The following is a 24,160-nucleotide window of genomic DNA, read 5'->3' on the forward strand; positions in this document are numbered from 1 at the left end:
CAGGTATGCCTGGCCGCCTAATTCCTCAGCTCACACCTGAATTTGAGATGTACAGTTTTGGAACTGCTGGATCTCCTCAGGCAGCCCATGACTCTGCAGTTGAGGCTTTTCATCTAGGTTTCTGACTTCATATAGGAATATCCTTGTAGATCACAGAGGTATCACAGCAGCCAAATTCTTCCAGAGTCTTACCTTAGTACTGCATCCTGAGGCTCGGCAGCACCTTGCAGTAGAAAGGCAGTGAAAAACCTTCCAGGCATGCCCTGGTCCAGGGATGCCATGTGATACAGCCATCTTTGGGCTGTACCTTCCTAAGCAAGCTACAAAACACATTGCTTGCAGTACATGGTATGACTTTCTATATCCACACAGACTAAGAAGAGGCCCTGGATCCAATGGATGTTAGCATGTAATACCAAAATGATTATACACTAATTAAATGTGCTAACTCTGTATTTATACATTACAGCTTCAAACACAGTTAACAAAGACAGACCAAAACATCAATGGAAAAGCATGTTACAGTAAGTGGATTAAATATAATACTACCCCAAACTAATGGAGCTAAGAAAATAAAGGTAAACAGAAATACAGACTGAGAAATGGTAATTTCAATATTATGCACCTTTAGTGTTTTCTAAACACAGTTCTAAGTACTTTGCTGGTAATTTAAAACTGAAAAGTATTCTAAGAGGACATACCATCAGAATATACATTCAAAAGGTAAAGAAGACAGGTTATACTCAAATTTAAAGAGCCAGAGTAAGTATTAAAACCCATGCCAACTTCTCCAGAGGCTGTGACACTTTTACCTAGTGCTACATCACCTCTCTGTGCAATACGATTAACCAACTATGCTACTTGACCTCTGAGTCACCTACACTTCTACCTAGCCTCTCACTCATTCTCCTATAAGTAACTTCAATAGGCACATTGGTTCACTATGCTAAACTTTGACTGAATTGTTTCCTTAGTGTGTCTTTGGTCCCATGCCTGGGGTAAAAAGACATTTGTTCACTTTTCTGAAAAAATTAATGCAACAAAACTTTTCAAGTGTATCCACCGTGTTTATAAACTAAGAATTAACCAAACTGGTTTCTTTGGTGTCTGAATTTCATTTCTGTTGCTGTGATAATATATCTTGACAATAAGAAACTTAGGGAGAAATGGCTTGTTTTAGCTCTCAGTTCTGGGTTATGGTCAATCATGGCAGCGAAGGCAAGGCACAGTGAGTCACATGTACAATCAAGAACAGAAAAAGAATGAGTGCATGTGTGCTGGCACTGAGCTCACTGCCTTCCCCACTCACACACTCCAGGACCTAGGGAATGACACTACCCACGGTGGACAGGATCTCCATGTCAACTAATGGAATCCAGGTAAGTCTCCCAAAGAATGCCCCTACAAACCAACCCGACTGAGACAGTCTCTCCCTGAGACTCTCTTCCCTGGTGACTCTAGATTGCATCAAATGGACAATCAAAACTAACTCTCACACCTAAGAAGTCTCAACTATTTTTAAGGTACATATGTTGAAATCTAAAAGCCATTATTTTTTTTTCAAACAAATATCTTTTGAAATAGTAATTTTTATATGGGAAATTTAATTTAGCATGGCTTGGTTTGTGTGTGTGTGTGCGTGCGTGCGTGCGTGCGTGCGTGCGTGCGTGCGTGCGTGCGTGCGTGCGTGCGTGCGTGTGTGTGTTTCAAGACAAGGTTTCTCTGTGTAATACCCCTGGCTGTCCTGGACTCACTTTGTAGACCAAGCTGGCCTTGAACTCATAGAGACCCACCTTCCTTTGCCTCCACAGTGCTGGGATTAAAGGCATGCTCCACCACACCAGCTTGAAATTATTTTTTAATATTACCTCTTTTTGTCTACCTGAAACCCTATAGCATTTGACCATTGTCTTCCTATCCCCTCCAGCCTCTGTTAATTAATCCCTACTCTTTGCATCTATGGATTCACTTGTTTAAGAGTCTATAGATAAGTGAAAACATGCAGTATTTCTGTTTCCTGTGCATGGCTTTCATTTCATTTACCATAGTTAACTATTATAAGTAATACAGACATTATAAATAAGCCATTTATAATCACAACAATACATTCATATGTCATTATAATATGTTTAAAACAAGTCATTTAAAATACAATATAAATATGACTGCTTTATAAATGAGCTATCAGAAGTATTACAATACAACATGGAAACACAATGGTCTTTGGAATGTGCTCGTTTCAAATCCTCAGGGCAAATAACCTAGAAGTATGACTGCTAGATCATGTGGCAATTCCAGCTTTATGTTTCTGAGGAACATAGTTTTTATAATAGCTGTACTATTTTTTCCTATAATCTGTACAGAAGTTTCTTTTGTTCCATATTTTCACCAACACAGGTTATCATTCATCAGATTGGCAATAGCTCCCCTGAAAGGGTGGCATGTCTCACTGGAGTTAAGAAACATGCTCTTAAGAGCTGATCATTAGAGATACAATGTAAATTATGAACTATTTTAGAATTAAATTATAACACAAATGCAGGAGATCAAATTGATTAAGTTACAACTAAAATGGTTCATGAAAATAATTATTAAAGTTAAAGGCTTTAAATATATGCATTATAAATGAGAAAGAAAAATATTGAATTTTACAAGTCAAAAGGAAACAACAGAAAAAAACTAAGTGTTGCAGAAGCTGAGAAGCAATAAAATGTAGGAGGCAAAACTTAAAACAGAAAGCAAAAACATTTAGATATTCAGATGATTAAAAAAGAAACTTCATGAAGTTTTCCTAGAACTGAAAAACTGATCTAAGATGCTCATGAGAAGACAGAAGCAGAAATATTCTTAGAGATGAAATCGCAAGCATCATTTGAACGCACTTATGCATTGCTCATGCCACTTTTTATCTCCATTGCAATGTAAAAGAATTAACGACTAACTGTTATGATTAATTTCAGTGTCTGAGGGTGCTTTTCAGATTAAAGCACTCCTAATTTTGCTGGTGCTGTTTGCCAATCAACATGAATAAATATATCAAACACTATATATGTGTATGTAGTGATATGATGGTGTGATTTTTTTTTCTCCTTTTATTCACTAATATTACAATGTAATTACTTCTTTTCCAGTCTTAAGTAATCTTTTGGTTCCCAAGATAAAACAACCCAGACATTGCATAAGCTTCTTTTTACATACCGTCCCATTAGCCTGTTATAATTCACTTGAGGAGTTTCTCACACAGATTTATTAAAGGCCTTTTCTTTCCTGTAGTCTCCTTTATCACACAGCTGACAGTAGAGCTATGCTAGCATCGTGAAAACCATTCCCTTTTCTTCTATTGCCAGGAAATACCTCTGTGAAACCATGGCTGTTTCTCCTTGATGGTGCTTTTCCTGAGAAATCATCTGGGCCTGGGGATTTCTTTGCAGGAAGATGTTTTACAACAAAGATCTCTCTCTAATAGGAGAGATTCGGGCATAGGAAACAAACACAGAGGCAAGGAAATGTGCAGGGCTATGAGGCACGGCCTTTAGTATTATGACAGACTGCAGGACATGAAAGATCTTCCTTCCGCCAAACAGAAACACTAGACAAAATATAAATTTTTCTTTTTAATCAATAGCCAAGTTTGATGGTGAGAATAAAGGGAAATCTCTCAAATGCCAGAAATAATAAGGGAACTCAAACCAGAAATAAACACCAGTTGTTACCGTAGCAACACAAAAAACCTGATACAAGTCTTGGCTACTGAGATTTTAATATCCACATGGGTACAATTTTTATGGTCACAGGCTCTTGGGGTCAGAGAGTTACTACAGAATAGCCTTTTAAAATGGAACTTTATCAGGAAAACAAGGCTCGGCAGAAATTCCTTCTACTAGCCCAGAAAATTGGTAACAAAGCTTGGTATCTGCCCAAATCTATAAAGGAAAACAAATTCTTCTAAGCAAAATGTAACTCCTGTGTGGTACATGAGTCATAATCCAAAACAATTAGCCCACAAACTAATTTTAGGATGCCTTCAGAAATGGATGCAATCCCCTCTGTGAATTACATTATAGATATGAGGGTCCAGTGAACCATCCACGCTGCCCTAACTCCTTCATAAGACTGCATTCATAGTCAACACTTAGCAACTAGACAGGAAAACAGCCCACAGTGAGAGACAGGCAGCTGACCTAACACTGGAAGAACTGGCACCAATTCTAAAAAAAAAAAAAGCAAAAATTACACAGCAAAATAGACTATAATATTGATTAGCATGTGATTAAAAAAACAAAAGAAAAGGTATGAAAAGAAAGAAACATGAAAATAAAGAACAATGGTCACTGAAATTGAAAGCTCAGCAGGCTTAGTTAAGAATGTTTGCTGCTCTTTTAGGGTCCCTGAGTTTCATTCCCAGTTCCAAATATGTCAGGTTCACAACTGCCTGTAACTCCAGGGGATCCAGTACAGGCACCTACATGTGGTGCGCGTGCACACACACACACACACACACACACACACACACACCTAAATTTGTAAGAGAAAAAGTTGGACATAACTAAAAAGAAATATAGAATTTTTTTTAATCACCCAGAATCAATATCTAAAAGAACAGGATTTTATACCAGGAGCCATTACAAAAAATCAGGAAAGGAAATAGTCAGAACAGAAGAACAACGTAGTTCAGTGATGGAATGTTTGTCTGGTGTGTACACACGTGGAAGACCCCAGGTTCCATCTCTGACAGCACCAAGAATAGCAAAGAAGATCTCAAGAATTTTTTTAACAAATTAAAAGGTATATTTTAATGTTAACCAAAAATTTTCCCAAAATTAAAAATTGTATTAGTAGGGAGCAGCGTTTTAAAATGTTTCCTTTTTGAAACAGGTTATAAATTAAACAAAATAAACGTATGTTTTACTCAAGTTGCTGCTTTTGGAATTCTATCAAGGACATTGACAAGTTGCTGAAAATCAGTCCATTGTGGATTATACTGCATAACTAAACATGTTAATTAATGAATACATTTCCAAATTATACTCTAACAGAAATTTCTACCCAAGAAATCAAGAGAGAAATAAGACAACATTAAACTGCCTGTTGAGGTCCAGGTAGAGCAAAACCATAAGTATGCACACAAACAAATTACCCAAAAGTCATCACAAAATAACTTTAAAGGACTTAAATACACGGTTCAAATATATTTGATATTCACAAAGCATAATGCTATCAATTTTACTGTGCTGATGTGGAGCCTGCTGCAAATCTACACAATGCAAGCATTTAATAAGAATTTTAGTCTTCAGTTTAGAAAGACAAAGCAGGAAAAAAAAACCAAAACAAAACGAAGGCTATGTCTACACACAAAGAAGCTGCAAAAATATGAAGACAAAGAAATGGACAAACAACTGTAGAGAAAACCCAGCTTACCTTTAAAAGAATGATAATATTAGCTAGAGGGAAGGCAACAAAAGAAGCTGAAAAATAAAACACTCAGTATGTGAGTGGAGTACAGAATTCTACAGCTATCTACAGCTAACTGTTCACCAGCATAAGGTATTTACTGCATACCCTGTAGACTGGTCACAATAAAAAAAAAAAAAAAAAAAAAAAAAAAAAAAAAAAAAAAAGACTAAAAGTATCAAGTCGTGGTAGAATATAAAGCAACTGAGATACCTGAGAGCTACTGACAGGAATACTAAATGGTGCAACCACGCTGGACCATAAATCAGTGGTTTCTTACACTGTTAAGCATGCTTTGGCCATGTACCTCAGGAGTAAAGAAAAGTCCATGCAACACTTAACGGGTGAGTGCTCATGGTTATTCTATCCATAGTAATTGCAAATTGGAAATAATCAAACATCTATTGAAAGCAGGTGAACAAGAGAACGGTAACCATTGAATACCACTCAGTAATAAAAAAAAAAAAAAAAGGAACTATTTATGTATGCAAAAGAAATAAGTAAATCTGAAACTCATCATTCTGAAGAAGCGCAGGAGTCAGAGCATTAACATGGAGGGTTGGCGTGTGAGGAGCTGTTGAATGAGTTTTGGCAGGAAAAAAAAAATGTTATCTGCTTTGTTGTTGGACAGGTTTGTCAAACTCATCAAATCAGTCACTTAAAATCTGTGAACTTTCTTTTTGTTGTACCTAACTTACCAAAGAAAGGCTGGTTTTTCAAAAGCAATGACTATTTAATGAAGTATATATATATTATGTAAGATGATTTTTTTAAATTAAGGTGCTGTTCAAAAACTATCAAATAAAGATCGAAATGATTTCCTGCTTATCCCAGGTTGCCTTCTGTTATGGAATTTTAAAACTTTATTAATCCAACTTGGATGAAGAAACCGATTGGTTAGCTTAAGAAGCCCATGTCAGAGGCCATCACTGAGGGAATCCAACCGGGGAACTCAGTCAATCAAGCAGGAACCTAGAACAGAAATTGGAGCAGACACCACGGAAAACAGCTGCTTACTGCCTCAGTCCCTGTGGCTTGCTCAGCTACCTTTTTATACAATCCAAGGCTGCCTGCTCAAAGATAGCACCACCTACAGTGACTTGGCCCTCCTTTATCAATTAGCAATTAGGGAAATGCCCCCGCGCTCCCGCGCACACCTCCCTCCGCAAATATCCCCACAGTCCAATCTGATAAAGGCAGTTTCCTAGTTGAGGTCCCTCTTCCCAGGCGTGTGAAGTTGTCACTGATGCTAACCATGTCACTGCTTACATGCCACTGCTCATTTTAAAAACCTAGTAAAGAGAGATGGCTCAGTAGTTAAGTGCATCTCCTGCTCTTGCCGAAGACACGAGCTCAGTTCACAACACGCATGTCGGATACCTCACATCCGCCTATAACTGTAGCTCCTGGGAATCTCCCGTACATGATGATTTGAGTATAAACCATTGACTCCTATGTTTGACTACTTGTTCACCACCTGGGGGTGCTGTTTCAGGAGGTTGTGGAACCTTTCGGGGGTGGAGCCTAACTGGAAGAAGTGAATCTCTGAGGGACGGTCTTGAGTTATAGCTTGGTCCTACCTACTTCCTGTCGCATCTCTGCTTTTTAGTCCATCAAAACATGAGTAAGCAGCCTCACACGCCTGTGGGCCACTTCTAGCAGTATGCCTTCCCAGTCATAGTGGAGGCAGATTCCTAAACCATGAACGAAAATAAGCCCTTCCTCCTTTACTTTTTGTCAGCCATTTGATCACAGCGTTGAGAAAGTAACATTTAGGGGGAAAAGCCATTTTTCATTAAATATTTACTGAGTGTCCTGGGAAATAAAATCATAAAACCTAAGTGCTTGCCTCCTTGTAGTGTCCATTTAATGGAAAGAGTAGAACATTTTTTTAAAAATGGATTCGCTTAGTTTCTAGTGCCAAGCAGGTTAAACCCAATAGTCAGGGAAACTGTTGGACTGCAGTCAGAGAAGGCTTCTCTGAGGAGGTGACATGAGCTATAGGAAATAGTGACAGATGTCACATAGTCATGTAAGGAAGAAGAGAACAGCAAGAGTGGGAGCCCTGGAGGGAAAGGGCCTGACAAGTCAGAGACAATAATGCAGCAACTCGCTAAAAGTGAAAAAAAAAAAAAAAAAAAGAGGAGCTGGCAATCTGCCTTTCATTTTTAAAAGATCCTTCTGGCAGCTCTGGAGGGAATACCAAGGAGACCAGTTAAAGTGTCTCAGGCTACAGGACATCAAAAGGCACAAAGAGACGCCAAGTTATCTTGCAAATTAAGCCAAAAGATTTTGTGGAGGGATTATATCTGGGGTGTAAAGAGATGTCCCCGGTGACTCCGAGGACTTTGCCCAAATAGCTAAGAAAACTCTGATGCCCGTGCTGAGATGAGAAGGCTGGAAAAAATAAACACACGTAACATGGAAGGGAAGCATTTGGTAAGTGTGAGGTGCCCACACTTATGGAGATCAAGGCAGACAGTACCTTCCTCTTATGTCGCGTCTATGTTCCTGTTGTTTGGGGGCTGATGAGCCTCCCTGGGTGTTTGCTGTTTAGATTCCCCAAGATCATCATGTAAAAGAAAACATTCCCACAGTCAGGTGTGGTGGTGCATGACTTTAATCCCAGCACTTGGGAGGCAGAGGCAGGTAGAGCTCTGAGTTCGAGGCTAATCAGCTACCCAAAGTGAGTCCAGGACAGCCAGGGCTACAGAAAAAAAAAAAAAAAAACATGTCTCGAAAAACAAAAGAACAAACACTAAAGAAGAACCTTCCCTATGTTTTTGTCACCATGGGGCTAATTCTACCCTCACCACTTTCTGCCCACAGAATTCACTTTCTAAGCAAATTTAAACTAACATTTAGAGGATGCCTATGACAGTAAGTCCTTTCACAACAATAGACTCGTTAAAACCTAAGCATCCCCACTTCTGGAAGAAATTTCAAGTGGTGGGTGGGGAAAGGATATGGTATATCTACTCCCAATGCCACCTCCAGTGGCGTCCAACTAGGCTGAAGTGGCCGTGTGGAAGGGAAGTACTAAACAATAGAGACTGGCAAGTGCTACGAGTAAAGAGTTGTTTCCCCACCTTCAGTGAGTCCGTGGTTTAGTTTCATCTCCGTGCTTTGCACAGGAAACTGAGACCCTATAAGACTTAGGACCTCTGTAGTTGTAAAATCACATCACGGTCAAACCTTCCCTTGCTAGCACACTGCTGAGTCCTCATTCTTCATTAAAGAGTTTTGGTGTATTTCTTTTAATCTTAAGACAATTCTAAGAAGGAAATATAACTGTTGTCCTTTTTAATGTTAGCAGACTAAGGTTTTGAGAAATAAGTAAATCACTAACTTGTAACACACATGTAATTATATATCAATTACTGATCAATATTGTCCTATCTGACATTAGGATTCATTTACTCCAAGCCTATGTCATTCTAACTTACTAAAATCTATTTATCAAGATAAGTCAAATCCACTCTTAATTTTCCTCAGATCATGTAAGAAATAAAAAGATGGAAAGTCACCAAGGGCATAGCAGACATAATAAACATAAAGAAGTATCTTAACATTAAGAAATATGCTTTTCTAGTATTCCAGGATGATTCCTTGGGAGGCATAACATTGTGGGGAGTCTTTAAGTGGCGGGGGGACTGTAGGACATTCCTTTTGGATGTGGCTAAGGAGATAACTTCAAGGCAAAAATGCAAAGACCTGATCAAGGCAGCAATGAGAGTACACACCTAAGAAGAGCAGAGGCGAGCCTCTGGGGACTAGGAAAACAATAGAAATGAAGTTTCCTATGTGCTCTGGCAAAGGGCTTTGAACCAGAAATAACCAACAAAATAAAAGGCAAAGTAGATTCTACTTTGAATCTCAAAAATGTAGTTCCCTTGAGACTTGAGAAGGAGTAAATTTGATTATCTGAGTATGCTGGGAGTGCAGGTTGTAGCTTTCCAAATGAAAAGATGACAGAGACAGTTTTCTACCTGAATAGTCACCCAAAACTCTCTATATCGTTGGAGCATCTTCTTCAGCCTTCTGGCCCTGAGGGAGTTGAAGACCAGGTAGCTTAGATTTACAATGAAGCTTAATTGTTTAGGGGTTAAGATGTTTTTAGGTCTAAATAGGTGATAATGACAATATGTGATGGAGATTGATTTACATTCAGAAATTTAGATGCTCAATATAGAAAAAATGTCTTCTTTAGACTGTCAAATACAAAAAGTCAAAACACTAAGAATGTAACTTTATATAATTCCTGATTGTGTCAAGGTTCTTCTTGCCATAGGCAATCTATTGTTTATGTATGTATGTATGTATGTATATATATATATATATATATGTAATAATATAAACATATATGTACAAAAATAAAATAATTTTTAAAATGTACTTCCTAGCATAGTAGAACTTTGTGTTTACAATGTGGCTCTCTTGTGCTTTGTGACATAGTGTTTTCTTGACCTTCTGCTTGATAACAAACATAGTAGGTAGTAGGTGATAGGTAGTAGCTCCATGTCTGTGGCTACCTGTCACCCAAAGGCCCATCTAACCAGGCTCTCCCTGCAGATCTTGGCAAGAGCAGCTACTGGGCTGCCCTGAAGCATCTTCAGTGGCAACGACCTTCTATTTTTGAAACATCAAGGAATCCTCCCACCTCCCATAAAACTTTAAAACAAAGTTCTCAGAGATGTTGTACCAATGGGAGAAAAACATTCTAACATTAAAGTTTCCGAGAAAGGGATCTGGAGTTATAAAAACTTAAAATATCCTGGTGCCTACACAGAATTCCCAGAATGCCTAACCGCTGTACAACTTCCACCATTTTGAAATTAAAGTAAATATCCCAAAATTCATTTTTAAAAGATCAAAAAAGAGTTTTTATTAAATGCCATGCTTTATGAATAAAATATTCACAGGGTTCTTAATGAAAATTCTTTCAAGGGGTTAAGCAATCCTGTGCTTGTGATGCTGTTTCTCTCCACAGCTGCCAATCAGGACTCTGCTCATGTCCACAAAGGGATCCGAGACTAGAACCCAAGATGATTGCTGACACAAGCTTTTGTTTAAGAAATTTGCTAAATGACATGAGTGCCGATAGAAAAAAAACACTTAAGAGTTTTTGAATTATAATGTTACATGATGGATAATCTGCTATAGGTGGCATTGTGTCCTCTAAAACTTGGTGTTGAAATCCTTGGCACTTCAGATTTTGACCATATTTGGAAATAGGGTTCTTGAAGATATAACTAGTTAAAATGAGATCATGCTTGAATATGGTGGGCCACTAATCCAGTGTGACTAGTGTTCCCCACCAGAAGGAAAAAATTAAAAAAAAAAAAAAATGGGATGTGTGGGGTTTGACACAGCACACAGAAAGAACATCACGTGGAGATGAAGGCAAAGACCTGGCTAAGGACCACAAGCCAAGAACACCACAGGAGCGGGGAGGAAGACTTGGCACAGATTCTTCACCACGGCCTTCAGGAGGAAGCTATCCTACTAACACCTTAGTTTTGGAATTTTGGACTTCAGCCTTCAGACTTGTGATGGTAAATTTACATTTTTCAAGTCATCCAGTCTGTAGTATTTTGCTACAATAGGTCAAGTAAACACTTTGTCCTGCCTTCTTGGGCACAACTTGATTTCACACGTTTATCTAAACAAAATATTATTTTTTTAAGATTTATTTATCTGGTGCATGTACATGAGTACGCTGTCTTCATGCACACCAGACTAGGGCATTGAATCACATTACAGACGGCTGTGAGCCACCCTGTGGCTGCTGGGAACTGAACTCAGGGCCTCTGGAAGAAGAACAGCAAGTTCTCTTACCCTCTGAGCCATCTCTCCAGCCCCTAAACAAAATATTAAAACAGAAATAAAAAAGAACTTGTGACAATCGACTTCTCTTCAAAAATAAGTTGGCATATTTTGTGAGGTCATATAAGCCTGAGTTACGAGGTACGTAAAAATCGAGAGCTGCCATTTTACCCACGCATGCGCAGAAAAGAATCCATATCCTGTATCCTCATGTACCGCGGGTCTGTAACTCTGCCTATCTGTTCTCTGCTTTTCTCTTTTTCATACTGAACGAACATTACCTGCCAACAACTGATCTTTCTTTGTAACTTATCTCTTTTCTTCTAAGTCCTGGTTCCATATGCTATCTAGTCTCTCTGGTGTCACTTGCAATATTTTTCAACTATGTGGATTACTTTCAAACAGTACTTAAAGACTCTTTCTTTCTTATCGTCTGAAATCAAAACATCCTTACACAACCCTAAGACCCAACACCTAACGTCTGTTGAGCGTTTACTATGTGCACGAAACTTTGAACATCTACTACAATTAGCCCATGCACAAACCTTATAAGGTACATCATATTACACAGAAAGATGACTGTCCAGGAAGCCATTGGAAGAGCTGGGCTTGCAAGCTACAGATCAAACTCCAGAAACAGCGTGTACTCACGAGATTCATTTTCTTACCACTCAGCCTATGCCTCCACAAGTCAAATGAGACTTTTTGAATAAATAACTTTAATATTATTTGGCCTTTCCCTTCATCAATCTATAAATGGAAAGAGTTGACAGCTTGCTTAAAGCCTTTGTTCCTACTGTTTTCATGGTCTCTCCTTTTCCGAATTCCCTGTGACCTTCTTTTCTTCTGTCCCCTGAACATTTGCATACTCCACAGCTCTATCCAGTTTCTTTTCTGAGCCTCACTCATTGGATGATCTCACCCATTCCGATGGCTTCAACTGTCATCTGTCTAAGTTTCAAGTGGATAGAACAGCTACTTGGCACACTCAGCTAACACTGACAGCGAGAAATGCTGGGAGTGATACCTGGAGACAGACAGGCCACCCAAACAGACCCACAAGGGAAACATGGACTGTGATAAATTTGCCATCACTGACTAGTATCTGGCTTCCAGACTTAAAAGCCCAGAAACTTGAGCATGACACTGTCATAGCATTTTAAACAAGGGAGGCTGATGTATACAACTGGAATGCCAAAGTATGAGTTACCAGTGAAGAATATGACTGTCTGGTGAACCTGATGTATGTGTCTGCCTGGAGCACTCTCTCCCCATAAAGAATGACATGAAGTTACATTATCAGAAAGCTGTTTAGAGTGGGGGCAACCAGAACAAGGACAGTTAATTGTTTGGTGTTAATGTATAACGACATCATTACATATTTATAAGGAAAACAGTCCATCACCACAGTGGAATCCCGGTTATTCAAGAGCAAAATAAATTAACACATTGAGTCCTGGTTAGGACTTGGTTGGAAATTAGAACACTGCTCAAATATGTTTCTGTGACTATTGCTGACCCATGAACTTGTAGATGATGTTCATTTCAGACAAGGTAATCTACAAAGAGCTTGCTATCAATACTCACAACCCTCGGAGTGACGCTGCCTCTCAGAGGAAACACCGCATCATACCTCTTCTCTCCTATCGCATGCGCTCTTCACAAAGTAGTTGTTAGCTTTATTTTTCCAATATAAGTAGGACAAAGTCAAGTCAATTGGACTTCCTTAATTACTCATAAATTTATCCTTTTCTCCAGGTGCACAGGTCTCCTGAAGATGCCCCCAGGATTTCCTCCCCTGAATGGCGGAGGCCTCATCCCTCAGCTACCAGCTCTGAAGACTCCCTTGCTCTGCTGTGCCAAGAGACAAAGTTCTAAATTGAAAAACGCAGCGATGCAATGATAATCCTTGCAATCTTCCCAGCTCCCAAGAGCTTTCATCGTGAAATGCAAAACCTTTAATACATTTTGATTAAGCTGCTTTTATTCATGAACTTTCCTCAGATTTCAGCCCAGATGACACTTCTTCCAGAACACCTTTGCTAGCCAGCCCCGCATGAATCCAAGAGGGTAGAGAATTTGGTGTTTCTTTGCACCACAGAATATACTGTGGTATATCGTATTGCATTCCCCCTGTGGCCCTCCTCATAGACCCGTAGCCTCTTCTGAAGTGTGTTTCACTGTTTTTGAGTCAACACACATGGCATGATCCTTAATATTAATAAACAATAACAAATGTGCTGACTAGGGAATGAATAAATGAGTGAATAAATAAATATAAAGGTTTATAATGGAGTATTTCTACTCCCTTGCAGTTTTCCTCTATAATGAGGCAGTGGTGTGGGGTCAGGGGAATGATGTAAGAAGGAACACATGTGTCTGAAACAGTCCATGGATCAGAGCGGAACTGATGCTGAACCGGTTTGAACTGTCTTTTGCCTGTATGTTGACTTGTAGCCAAGTCACCAAGTGAACATCTGTTTAGCGCCATTCCCTAATTATACAAACACTGTACAGTTTCTCCTGTAACTTCATTTTCTTCTTCAACTTTTACAGACAAATGTGACTTTGAACTATCCACATTATAGTACATTTTACTGTTAAAATTTGGTTCTGTTTACGTATTTATTAGGAGTGGGACATGGTATATGTGTGGAGGTCAGAGGACAACTTTCAGTTGGCTGTCTCCTTCTACTATGGGGGACCTAGAGGGTTGAACTCAAGCCAGGCTTAGCAACAAGTGTCCTAACTTGCTGGGCCATCTCTGTAGTACTTCTTTTTTTATTATTATTATTATTTAATTTTATTTTGTTTTATTAATTTATTCAGATTACAACTCAATTGTTATCCCATCACTTGTATCCTCCCATTCCTCCCTCCTTCCAGTTTTCACCCTATTCCCCTCCCCTAGGTCTGTGACCGAGGGGAGCCTCCTCCCCCACTTTATTGTTATAGACTATCAAGTCTCATCTTGGTAGTCTGCTTATTCTTTCTTTGAAGGCCACCATGCCTCCTCACCAATGGGAGGTCATCAAATACTAACTTGGACATGAACTCTGTAGTACTTCTAAAACATTTTCACATGCACTGCTTTATTTAACCATGGTAATGCCACCAGAATGAAGAGTTGCCATTGCTGCACTTTTATATGGAGCCAGCTTCATTTTTTTTTTTTTTTTTTAATCCTCCATAGATATGGAGAACCCTAACAGAGCTTACCAGAAGACAGAGACCTGAAGTTGAAAACCCTGTAGACTTGTGGGGAGAAACAGTGTGGCTCTTTTGTTTGTACAATGCTTCTTGGGAATTGTTTTATTTGCTGTGACACTCCATCAGTAGGTCCAGTTAAAACTGGAGAGTAAGCAGACTGCCGGAGGGCATGAGGCTGAGACAATTCCACATGATGGACACATTGCCCAGTGTAATCAGCTGCTTACGCAAGCTTTCAGTAACTACCCAAGAATGGAGTGTTTTCTAGATCACAATATTCCTCCTCAGTCAAGCTTAAATGAGAGGTAAACTATCACCAAATGGCCTAATTGACAAGTTAATGTGCCGGGAGCTTTTGTCTCCTCAGTAATGTGACTTAAAACTAATTCACAGATGTGGAAAGCAAAATGTAAATACGCTTTGAAGCACTTGTTTGCACAGAGTAGACCAAAAACACACAGAGGACTCCTCCATTGTTTAGCGTTCATTTATTCATCCATGCATTCCTTGAAGAAATAGCTAAGCATCTGTCATGTTGCTGGGCCTATAACATGAATGGAATTCTTAAGGAGAAAGCAGCAAAAATTATCAATTATGGCTTGTTTGACAGAAGCAAACCATAAAGCCAAATTTTGTTTTAGTACCAATAATTAGAAGGGTTTAACCTCCGTTTAACCACATAAGCATGAAATATCTTCATTCTGTGGTAACCCTGAGCAAAAATCCTTAATAAAATTTAAAAACTTTATTTATCATAATCCAGTCTTTAATATACTCCTCATTGCTTTACTTTTTAGCTACTTATATAGGCATGTGCTTCTGCGTGGGTATAATCACATTAATACCGGTACCCGAAGAGACCAGGAGATGGTTTCAGATCCCCCGGAGCTGGCGTTACAGGCAGTTGTGAGCTGCCTAGTAAGAGTGCTGGGAACTGAACCCAGGTCCTCTGAGAGTAGTAAGAGCTCTTAACCACTATGCCATCCCTCCAGTCCCTATCTCTTTTAGCTTCTTGGAGGAGTATTTATTATGCATAGCAAAGTATCTCTACTCAGCCTTAGAATTATCCAAAGAAGAAGAATCCATGACCTCAGGTTAAAATGCTTCATTCTGTGAAACAAATCATCGCTGTTCGCCCAAGACCCCTCACTCTGGTGCTGAGGAGTGGCAATTAGACACAGACTGCTTGTCTCTGGTCACCAAAGCTGAATGAAGGGGGGGGAAAAACTAAAACCCTCATTTAACTGTTGGTGCAGTTTCCTTAGTTCCTCAAAGCACTCTCCTTCATATATATAAACATATGTGTGTACATACATATACATATAGATATACACATATACACATATACATCATATATGTATACCGTGTGTGTGTGTGTGTTGTATTTTGCCTTCGTGAAAATTCCTGTTCCTGCACAATATGCTAGAGACATGGCGAGGTCTGACAGCTCCTTGTTTCCCATACTTACTGAAGTGGAAATCATTCAACTTGAGGTACAGTTCATGTAAGAGCAGCTAAATTTTCAAAGTCTAAATTATGTAAGAATCTTTCTGTTCATTGTGGTTTAGAGTAATTGTGCTGTTGGTCGGAGAAATATTCTAAGAATCTTTATATTACAAAAGTCTCGGGGTGCTTTCTTAACACTACACAGGTCAGATCAAACTGTGCAAAGCCACTGAGGGCTTATGGGTTTTATTAAAATGAAATTCTTAAATATAAGGGAAATGCAATGTTGATATTTCTGTCAATAAATCAAATCCTTTCTGTTTCCAGTCTCATTAAAGTCAATTGCCTTTCACTTTATTATGATAAAAAAAAAAGATTACAGTAAAAATCATCGTCTGGTAATGACAATGCATTAATTTTATAGGCAGCAAAAGAAGGACCTGTCAAGATTATTAGACAGCTTGCTTAAATGGCAAGAGTCAGGAAAACCACTCAGCCTTCCATCCCAAAATGGATGCTCACTCTACTGCATGACTTTTGCATTTTGAAAAGAATCAACTGAATAATTTATCTCAACCTCATTCAAATTTAGCCTTATGAATAAGGCAATCATCCCAGCAGTTGCGCACAGAAATACAGGTACAAAGATTTTCAATTTCTCTTCTCCATTCTCTTGCATTCTCTCCCTACAGGCTTTCATCACCTTCATGTCACTGAGACGACTCGTCACCAATGGCTTCCACATTATTAAACTCCCTTCACTTGACCGTCAGTCTCCTTCCTGAAGTCAGAGCTTCTCCTGCCCCCTCTGATTCCAGTGTCTCTGGACGCGTCACTGGTTATTTGTCACCGCTCTAGCTAAACATCCCTGCGTCTCTAGGATGAGTCCTCAGGCCTCTCTTCCCCAAGCACAGTCAGCCCCTTCATTAGTCTGACAGCCCTAAACACAATCTTTATGATATCTGTATGCCTTTGGGCCTGGAATAATCATCTTTCATTGTGCTTTTTCCCCTTGGACTTTTATGTCATATGCATGACTTCCTTATTCCATCTCCATGTATTTATCAAATGTGTATCAAGTTCATACATGTTCAAAAATGAAAGACCCTCCCACATCTGAGCACAATATGAGGCAAGCTGATGGTCTCTCCTGTCCTTTTGTCACTCAGTATCTTACTTCCCATGTCAGAATATAGTGCTGCCACACTTCTGTTTACTCAAGCCGAGTCTCAGAACTCATTTGATCTTGTTTTTCCCTTGTACCTCACATTCAGCACATCATCAAGTCTCCTTGGTTTTCTACTCAAAACATAAGCAAACATCTCTAGCTATCAACTCCACACAAGAAGGAATCCACAGTCTTCTATTTGACTCATTTCTGCTCTTTATCTGCTTCCCATTGGTACCTAATGCTAGAATAATGCTGTAGACGTACATAGCTGACTGTGTCACTGCTCCATTTAGCAACTCTATGGTCAAGGGCTGAAGAGAGGGCTCAGGGGTTAAGAGCGCTGGCTGCTCTTCCAGAGGACATGGGTTTGAGTCCCAGCATTCCCATGGCAGCTCACAATCATCTGTAACTCCCATTCTAACCCGTGCCCTATTCTAACCCCTGCAGGTACTGCATGAACGTGGTGCACAGACAAACATGGAGACAAGGCACTCATAGACATAAATTAAACAATAAAATTCTAAAGAAGCTCTCCATGTCAATCATGGTAAGAAAGAAAGAAAGAAAGAAAGGAAGAAAGAAAGAAAGAAAGAAAGTAAAGAACAGAAAAAAGGAAAGAAAGAAAGAAAGAAAGGAAGAAAGAAAGAAAGAAAGAAAGAAAGAAAGAAAGAAAGAAAGAAAGGCTATGAGTCCTTTCCTGAACAGGTCTTATTTTATTGCAGGCCTCATTTTCCAATTCCCTCTATCACTTTCTACATCACAGGCATTCAGGTTAAATGTATCAAGATGTTCTTATCACTAAGACATTTTGCTAATTGTTCATCTGCCTAGAAAAGATATATTCAATGTTCCCTCCTTCAAGACACTGTTGAAATGAAATCTCTTCTTCCGGGTTGTTCTCAGCCACCATACTTAAAATTCTAACACCTGCAAATCCGCCTCATGTCCTTTTCCTGGTTTTTGTTTTCCTCATAGCAATCATAGGCATCAAATGCTTGTGTGTATTTTGATCATTTTCTTTATTGCCTGTGTTCCCTTTTCTTCAGTAGAATGTACGGTCCATGATGGCAGGAGCCTTCCTTTTGGTTTTATTTTCTTTTGGCTCCACAGGGCATTAAGCAATGCCTGAAACACAGCAAGCAAGTGAATAAGGAACACAGACCAGTATGAGATGTTCCAGAGAGTGAAATGTGATTGTCAAAGGGAAGAAGATGTTCAGCTCATTAAAGTGGTACCCATTCTCCCTCCTCCTGGCTCTGAAAGCTGCCTTCACAGAGACAGGGGGAAATAGGGCACTGAGTGATAAAAGGACAGGAGGGACCATCAGTTTGTCTCCTGTTGTGCTCAGAGGAACACAGGAATGAAATTTGAGTTGTATCAAAAACAGAAAAGTTTACTATATATTCTAATAATTGGTGACCTAGCGATGAAGATATGGAGAAATGGGATCTCACACAGACTGCTATTGGGAACATAAAATGTTATAGCTGCTTTGAACAATAGCTTGCCCACACCTCAGGAATTACACATACAGTTATCATGACCCAGGGATTTCACTTCTAAATATACACTCAAAAGAAATAAAAACATGTCTATACAGAAATGTATATGCAGATATTCACCAAGTTATTCACATAAAGGTAGAGAATATCTACAACTCCATCACTGGCTGGTAGATAGGTGAAATGTGGTCTATTATGTGATGAAGATAACTTGATCATACAAAGAAATGATGACTGACACATACTTCAATATGAATGAACCTTGAAAGCATCATGTTGACTTAAGGAATCCAGTCACACAGGCCACATATGATTATAAACAATATCTATAATGTATAAGCCCAGAACAGGAAAACCCAGAGAGACAGAAAATGGGTTAGTGGCTTTCTTAGGAGAAGAATACTTTAATTAGTGGGTAGGAAACTAACAACTAAATGGCACAGGACTTCTTTTCAGGGTGAGAAAATGTTTTTAAAACCAATCGTGATGATGTCACCAATCTGTAAATATAACAGAAATCATTAACTTATATATGATAAAGGGGTAAATTGTATGATAAAGGACATATGTCTTAACAAGGCCATTACAAACTAATGCAGTAGCTGGGTGTCATGGTGCACACCTGAAATCCCAGCACCAGGATCAGGTGCAGGAGGTAGTCCATGAGTTCATGACCAGCCCAGCCTACATCGTGAATTCCAGACCACCAGGGCTAAAAGGACCGTGTCTCGAAAAGTAATTAATTGATTAAAATTAATACAGGAAGCATGACTTTGGAGGTTAAAAGGTTTCTTCAACACAGTTAATTATCCTTAAAAGGCCAGTTTCCACCTCCATGAACTGAGGCAGTCCAAGGCAGCTGCTTCCCTCCCCGTGCCTCTTGGTGTTCCAGGATCCTTCCCACCCTTTCCCATGTGAGCATCTTCTGATGTGTTTTATCACCACACTGGCCACAATTAGACACTCTTCTTCCCTGGGCTCCATGTTCCTCGTGTATTTTCAAACTCCCACCACCTGTAGCCACACACCATCGCCTGAGCTGTCATGTGGACCTGTCCATCACCTGTAGCCACACACCATCGCCTGGGCTGTCATGTGGACCTGTCCATCACCTGTAGCCACACACCATCGCCTGAGCTGTCATGTGGACCTGTCCATCACCTGTAGCCACACACCATCGCCTGGGCTGTCATGTGGACCTGTCCATCACCTGTAGCCACACACCATCGCCTGAGCTGTCATGTGGACCTGTCCATCACCTGTAGCCACACACCATCACCTGGGCTGTCATGTGGACCTGTCCATACCTGTAGCCACACACCATTGCCTGAACTGTCATGTGGACTTGTCAAATAATCACCTCCAAAGACCTGAAGATTTTATTCACAAGTCTCAGACTTTGTCCCCCAAACTCACCCATTATCCCACCTGGCTACATGGGATGGTAGGTGTCAACAGAGCAAGCACTGGGTCGTGAGTGTCGTTACTTGAGCTCAATGCTAGATGTTGTTTCTTTCCACATTAGTTGCTTTATTCAATAGTACAAATATGTATTAGAGATGACAAAAAGGCCATATGTGAAATAAAGAATCACAAAATGTCACAATTAGAAGTATCCTTAGGTATGTTGAAATCCAGTTCTCACTCATTGATATTGAAACTGAACTTCAAAAATGTAAATTGATCTTCCCCTACTGTCAGTAAGACAGTCAAGCCCCATTCAACGTCCTTCTTATCATTACATCCTGATCATCAACTAAAAGAGAAACAAAACCTCTAAATGAACACACACACAAAGAGGAAATCAGAAAAAAAAATAACACAATCATAGTAATCTGTTAAAGTGAATTTGAAGTTAAATGCTAATTGCATATTTTAGCTTATATTCCTCTATCTGTAAAAATATTTTAAATACTCTTGGATAATATGAATTGTTTGACATTCTTCTCTACTTTTAATCATAATAGAAATATAATCGGTATGACAATGAGCTACAAATATTATAAGCAATGTTATTAAACAAGTTTAAAATTAAAATTATTTTCTCAATACAGTTTAACTTTTAAAAGCTCTAGTTTTATTAGTGACCTCCAGTTAACATACCAAGTTTCCCCCACTTTGATTTCTGATTACTAAACTATAGGAAAATCAACTGCATCAGTGTGCAGACTTTCTCACTGCCTAGCAGTTGGGAAATAACACACATTTATACAATTTGTTATAAAATATTTCCACATCACTCCAAAATATGGCAGTTTGCTTACATTTATAAGATGAAACATACTTTAATTTTTTTCAGTAACATAATGTCATTTTTTGAAGGCAAGCAAACTGTGCTATAAATTAGCAAAATCAGCTTTTACTTTATATGTGAGCCAACTTTGGACCTATCACTATTAACAAAATATGTTTAGGCTACTCCAAAATAACACAAGCAAGCTAGGACTGCATCGTAAGTGGCATTTGGCATCTTATAAACTGAAACATCATGACATTTGAGGTGTCTCACTGAGACAGTAAACACAGCCAAGGACCATCTAACTCTTAATTCAGATAAATAAAGCACATCACGCCTGAGCAGTGTGGAAATGCATATGTAGACCAAAGAAGAGCAAGCTGGCTTATTGTTGCCATTGAAGAATAGAGTTTTGAATAGCTGAAGTGTACCACATTTGATAACTAGCAATAATTAGGATTTTAATATGTTTGGCAAATGCACAAGGAAGAAGAAAATCAACCCTGAGATCTTTAACCTCATGCTCTCATGGTGAAAGAGTCTATGCCAAAGTCTCGTGAAGGGAGAATTTCAAAAGCAAAGGGGAATGTGGGAGAGCAGTGGGGGAGGGCTTTTAAGAAACCACTGCTTTATTTCTTCCACTGAGCAGCTACTTGCACTAATGAAACTCAGGTGGACACAAGACAGCGAGCCCCAGGGCTCCCCCTGCAACGCTACCCTCAACAGATGACAATGTGGGCTCCTATGAGGCTCACAGAGAGGTGCTACTTTAAAAAGAAACTGAAAAGAGTAAATAGGATCATGTTACCGTGCAGCAGCAGAAACCCACAGCTCCAAGGCACAACATAAAGCTATTTTTCTTCAACTACCTTTCAAGAGCACAAACCCAGCAAATTACATGCATTTGTACCGCAGGAGACATGGCCACGCTGTTTACAACACGTCTGTGAATCTAACTAATGATGACCCGAATACAATGAGAAATGAATGGCTTCTGTGTTTCATTTTCATGCCGTCAGTTCCATTCCCAGCTGCTATTTACAGACTTGCTCATGTGTCCCACAGCAGGTCTGTTTCTCTCCTGTGTGAGGTTATCTTGAGAGTGTATTTGCTCTTAAAAATCCAGTGCCTTGCTCTTGAATACCAAGTCCCTGTCCTGGCTGCCTTTGCAATTAAAACCGCCTTTAGCTGTAAAATGCAGACCAGTTAACCCTTAGTTTGCTGCGGGCGCTGTTGCAGGTTCCTGGTTCTGATCTTCAGAGGACCGCATCTCCAGGTCAGGGCACGGCTGTTTAATCTCCCTAAACATCTACTCACTCCACGGCTAAGCCCCGCTGAGCGCTAAAGGAGGTATGAGAGCAAACCCAGATGCCAGTAAGCAATTCTTTGTTACAGCTGCACACTTTAAAAAAAAAATGCTTTTGAAACTTTCTGACAATAAAACAAATTCATAGCAGTAAGAAGTAATAGAATTAAGAATCACAACAAATACTGAAGTATTTCCCTTACCTGGATCATGGAAGGGCACCAAAGCAAAGTTGTAAAGAGGTCTCTTGGGTCTTTTCAAGGACGTCTCCAAAATTTTGGAAGCCCCTTCAATAACCTGAACTAAATCATCATACATGGAGCCAGTCACGTCAAACACAAAAGCCAACGTGGATGCCCCCTCTGGAATCTCCTCAGCCCTGCTCTCAGACTGGGAGGTCCCATCTCCAGCTAGGGAAGAATGCAGAAGAGCCACCAGGAATACTATGTGGACCACTTCCTGGGCAGTCATTTTTTTTTCCTTGTTTGCCCGCCGCTTTTCTCTTTGCCCTCAGCTCCTAAGCACCGTGCTTACTCCTCAACAGCAGGCAGAGGACTTCCTCTCTGGTGCCTCATCAGCCTTTTGCAGTTTCTGAACTAACTCAAACTTTGGAGCGGAGAATGAGATGGGGACCAGCCTGGAGGCCGGCTGCCTCAAGGGGCTGGGCTGGGCAGCGCAGGGATGTGGCGCCTTTTGTCCGCCTGGGTAGGTCGCTGGCTCTACGGCGCGTGCAGGGCGCTCCGAGTAGCTGAGCACCGGCAGAGCACCGGGTCCATGCCCTGAGGGACGCTGCGAGCCTGCGGTGCCGCCTCCGCCGCTGCTGCGCTCCAGGCCAGCGACTGAGGCTCCCAACTTTCCACAGCTAGCCCCTGGGAGGCGAAGCCGGGCTCAACCTCCTCTTCTGATTGGCTGGCAGCCGTCCCTCCTCTGCTGGAGCCCCCACCCCGGAGGGCTACTTTCTCCTCCGTGAGTTCCTAGTCACTTCAGTACCGGGGAAGCTTTTTCAAAGTCAGCTCCTATGTTCCCTTTAGAACTATAACCAAATTACAAAAGTCCAAGGTAAACAATGGTTTTCAAGAATTTGTGGCCCAGTCTCAAATTCAAGGGCATTACATTAGCTAGCACAGGGGAATTGATGCACATTTTTTTTCTAGTGTGTGCAACAGTGCTTAGGACACTTCTCTCATAATCTCTCTCACACACACACACACACACACACACACACACACACACACACACACACACACACACAAAGCTAAAAAAACGCCCCAGCTCAGCTTCTTGTCCCTCAACTCACCTATTTAGCCCAACCAGAAGGGGGAGCTGGAAAATTCTTTCCTCTGGGCTGCAGCTACAGGATGGATGGTGTGGGTGGTTTAGAAGACAACGAGACATACTGAATTCACATCACAAACCTAGGGGAGTTGTGATTCCATTATCAAGATTCACCTGGCTGATCAGTCTAAATCCTCTGCGAAGCATGGTGGTGCGGAATAATATCCCCATTTCACGTTTCCTCTTGCACAACTGTGTGTCAGCTCTCAGGCAAAGACCCACTAAAACGCTGTTCCCTGCAATGGCATTTTCTTGCCAATACCCAAGGAAACTTTACCGTGGAAAACATTACAATGGTCGTCCAAGTCATAACCATTATATATACACGATAGCCCCGTATGAACAGGTTTAACAAGGAAAGCAAAGAAAAGTTGCTCTCTGTTCTCTTTTAATAACTCTTCCCACCCCCTCGGAGAAGGAGTTACTAATTGTCTGGATGCAAGTATTCCAAGTAGAGCCTTCGGCTCCTTTAAACTGAGTTTGTGTGTGTGTGTGTGTGTGTGTGTGTGTGTGTGTGTGTGTGTGTGTGTGTATACGAGACCACCCTCCAACCACGGGGCAGCCTGGGAAAGAGCCAGCTCCCCCAAGCCTTTTATACTATCCGATTGTCTTCCCTTTCAGACCCACCAGCTGTGGAACTTGAGTTTATGATACTTGTAAGTCATGTCACTTCAAGG

The 24,160-nt window shown here is 40.2% G+C and overlaps 1 protein-coding gene across 1 annotated transcript in view; it reads right to left on the minus strand.

Moving 5' to 3' along the window:
- Hmcn1 (hemicentin 1) overlaps positions 1-23,007 on the minus strand; it is a 424,838-nt gene extending 401,831 nt beyond the window's left edge. Inside the window, 1 exon segment of the mRNA XM_051147547.1 lies at positions 22,352-23,007. Coding sequence (XP_051003504.1) covers positions 22,352-22,619 — 268 coding nt within the window. The 5' untranslated portion in view covers positions 22,620-23,007.
- Positions 23,008-24,160: the final 1,153 nt, after the last annotated feature.

This window comes from Acomys russatus, chromosome 6, assembly GCF_903995435.1.
Source record: "Acomys russatus chromosome 6, mAcoRus1.1, whole genome shotgun sequence".
Taxonomy (NCBI): Eukaryota; Metazoa; Chordata; class Mammalia; order Rodentia; family Muridae; genus Acomys; species Acomys russatus.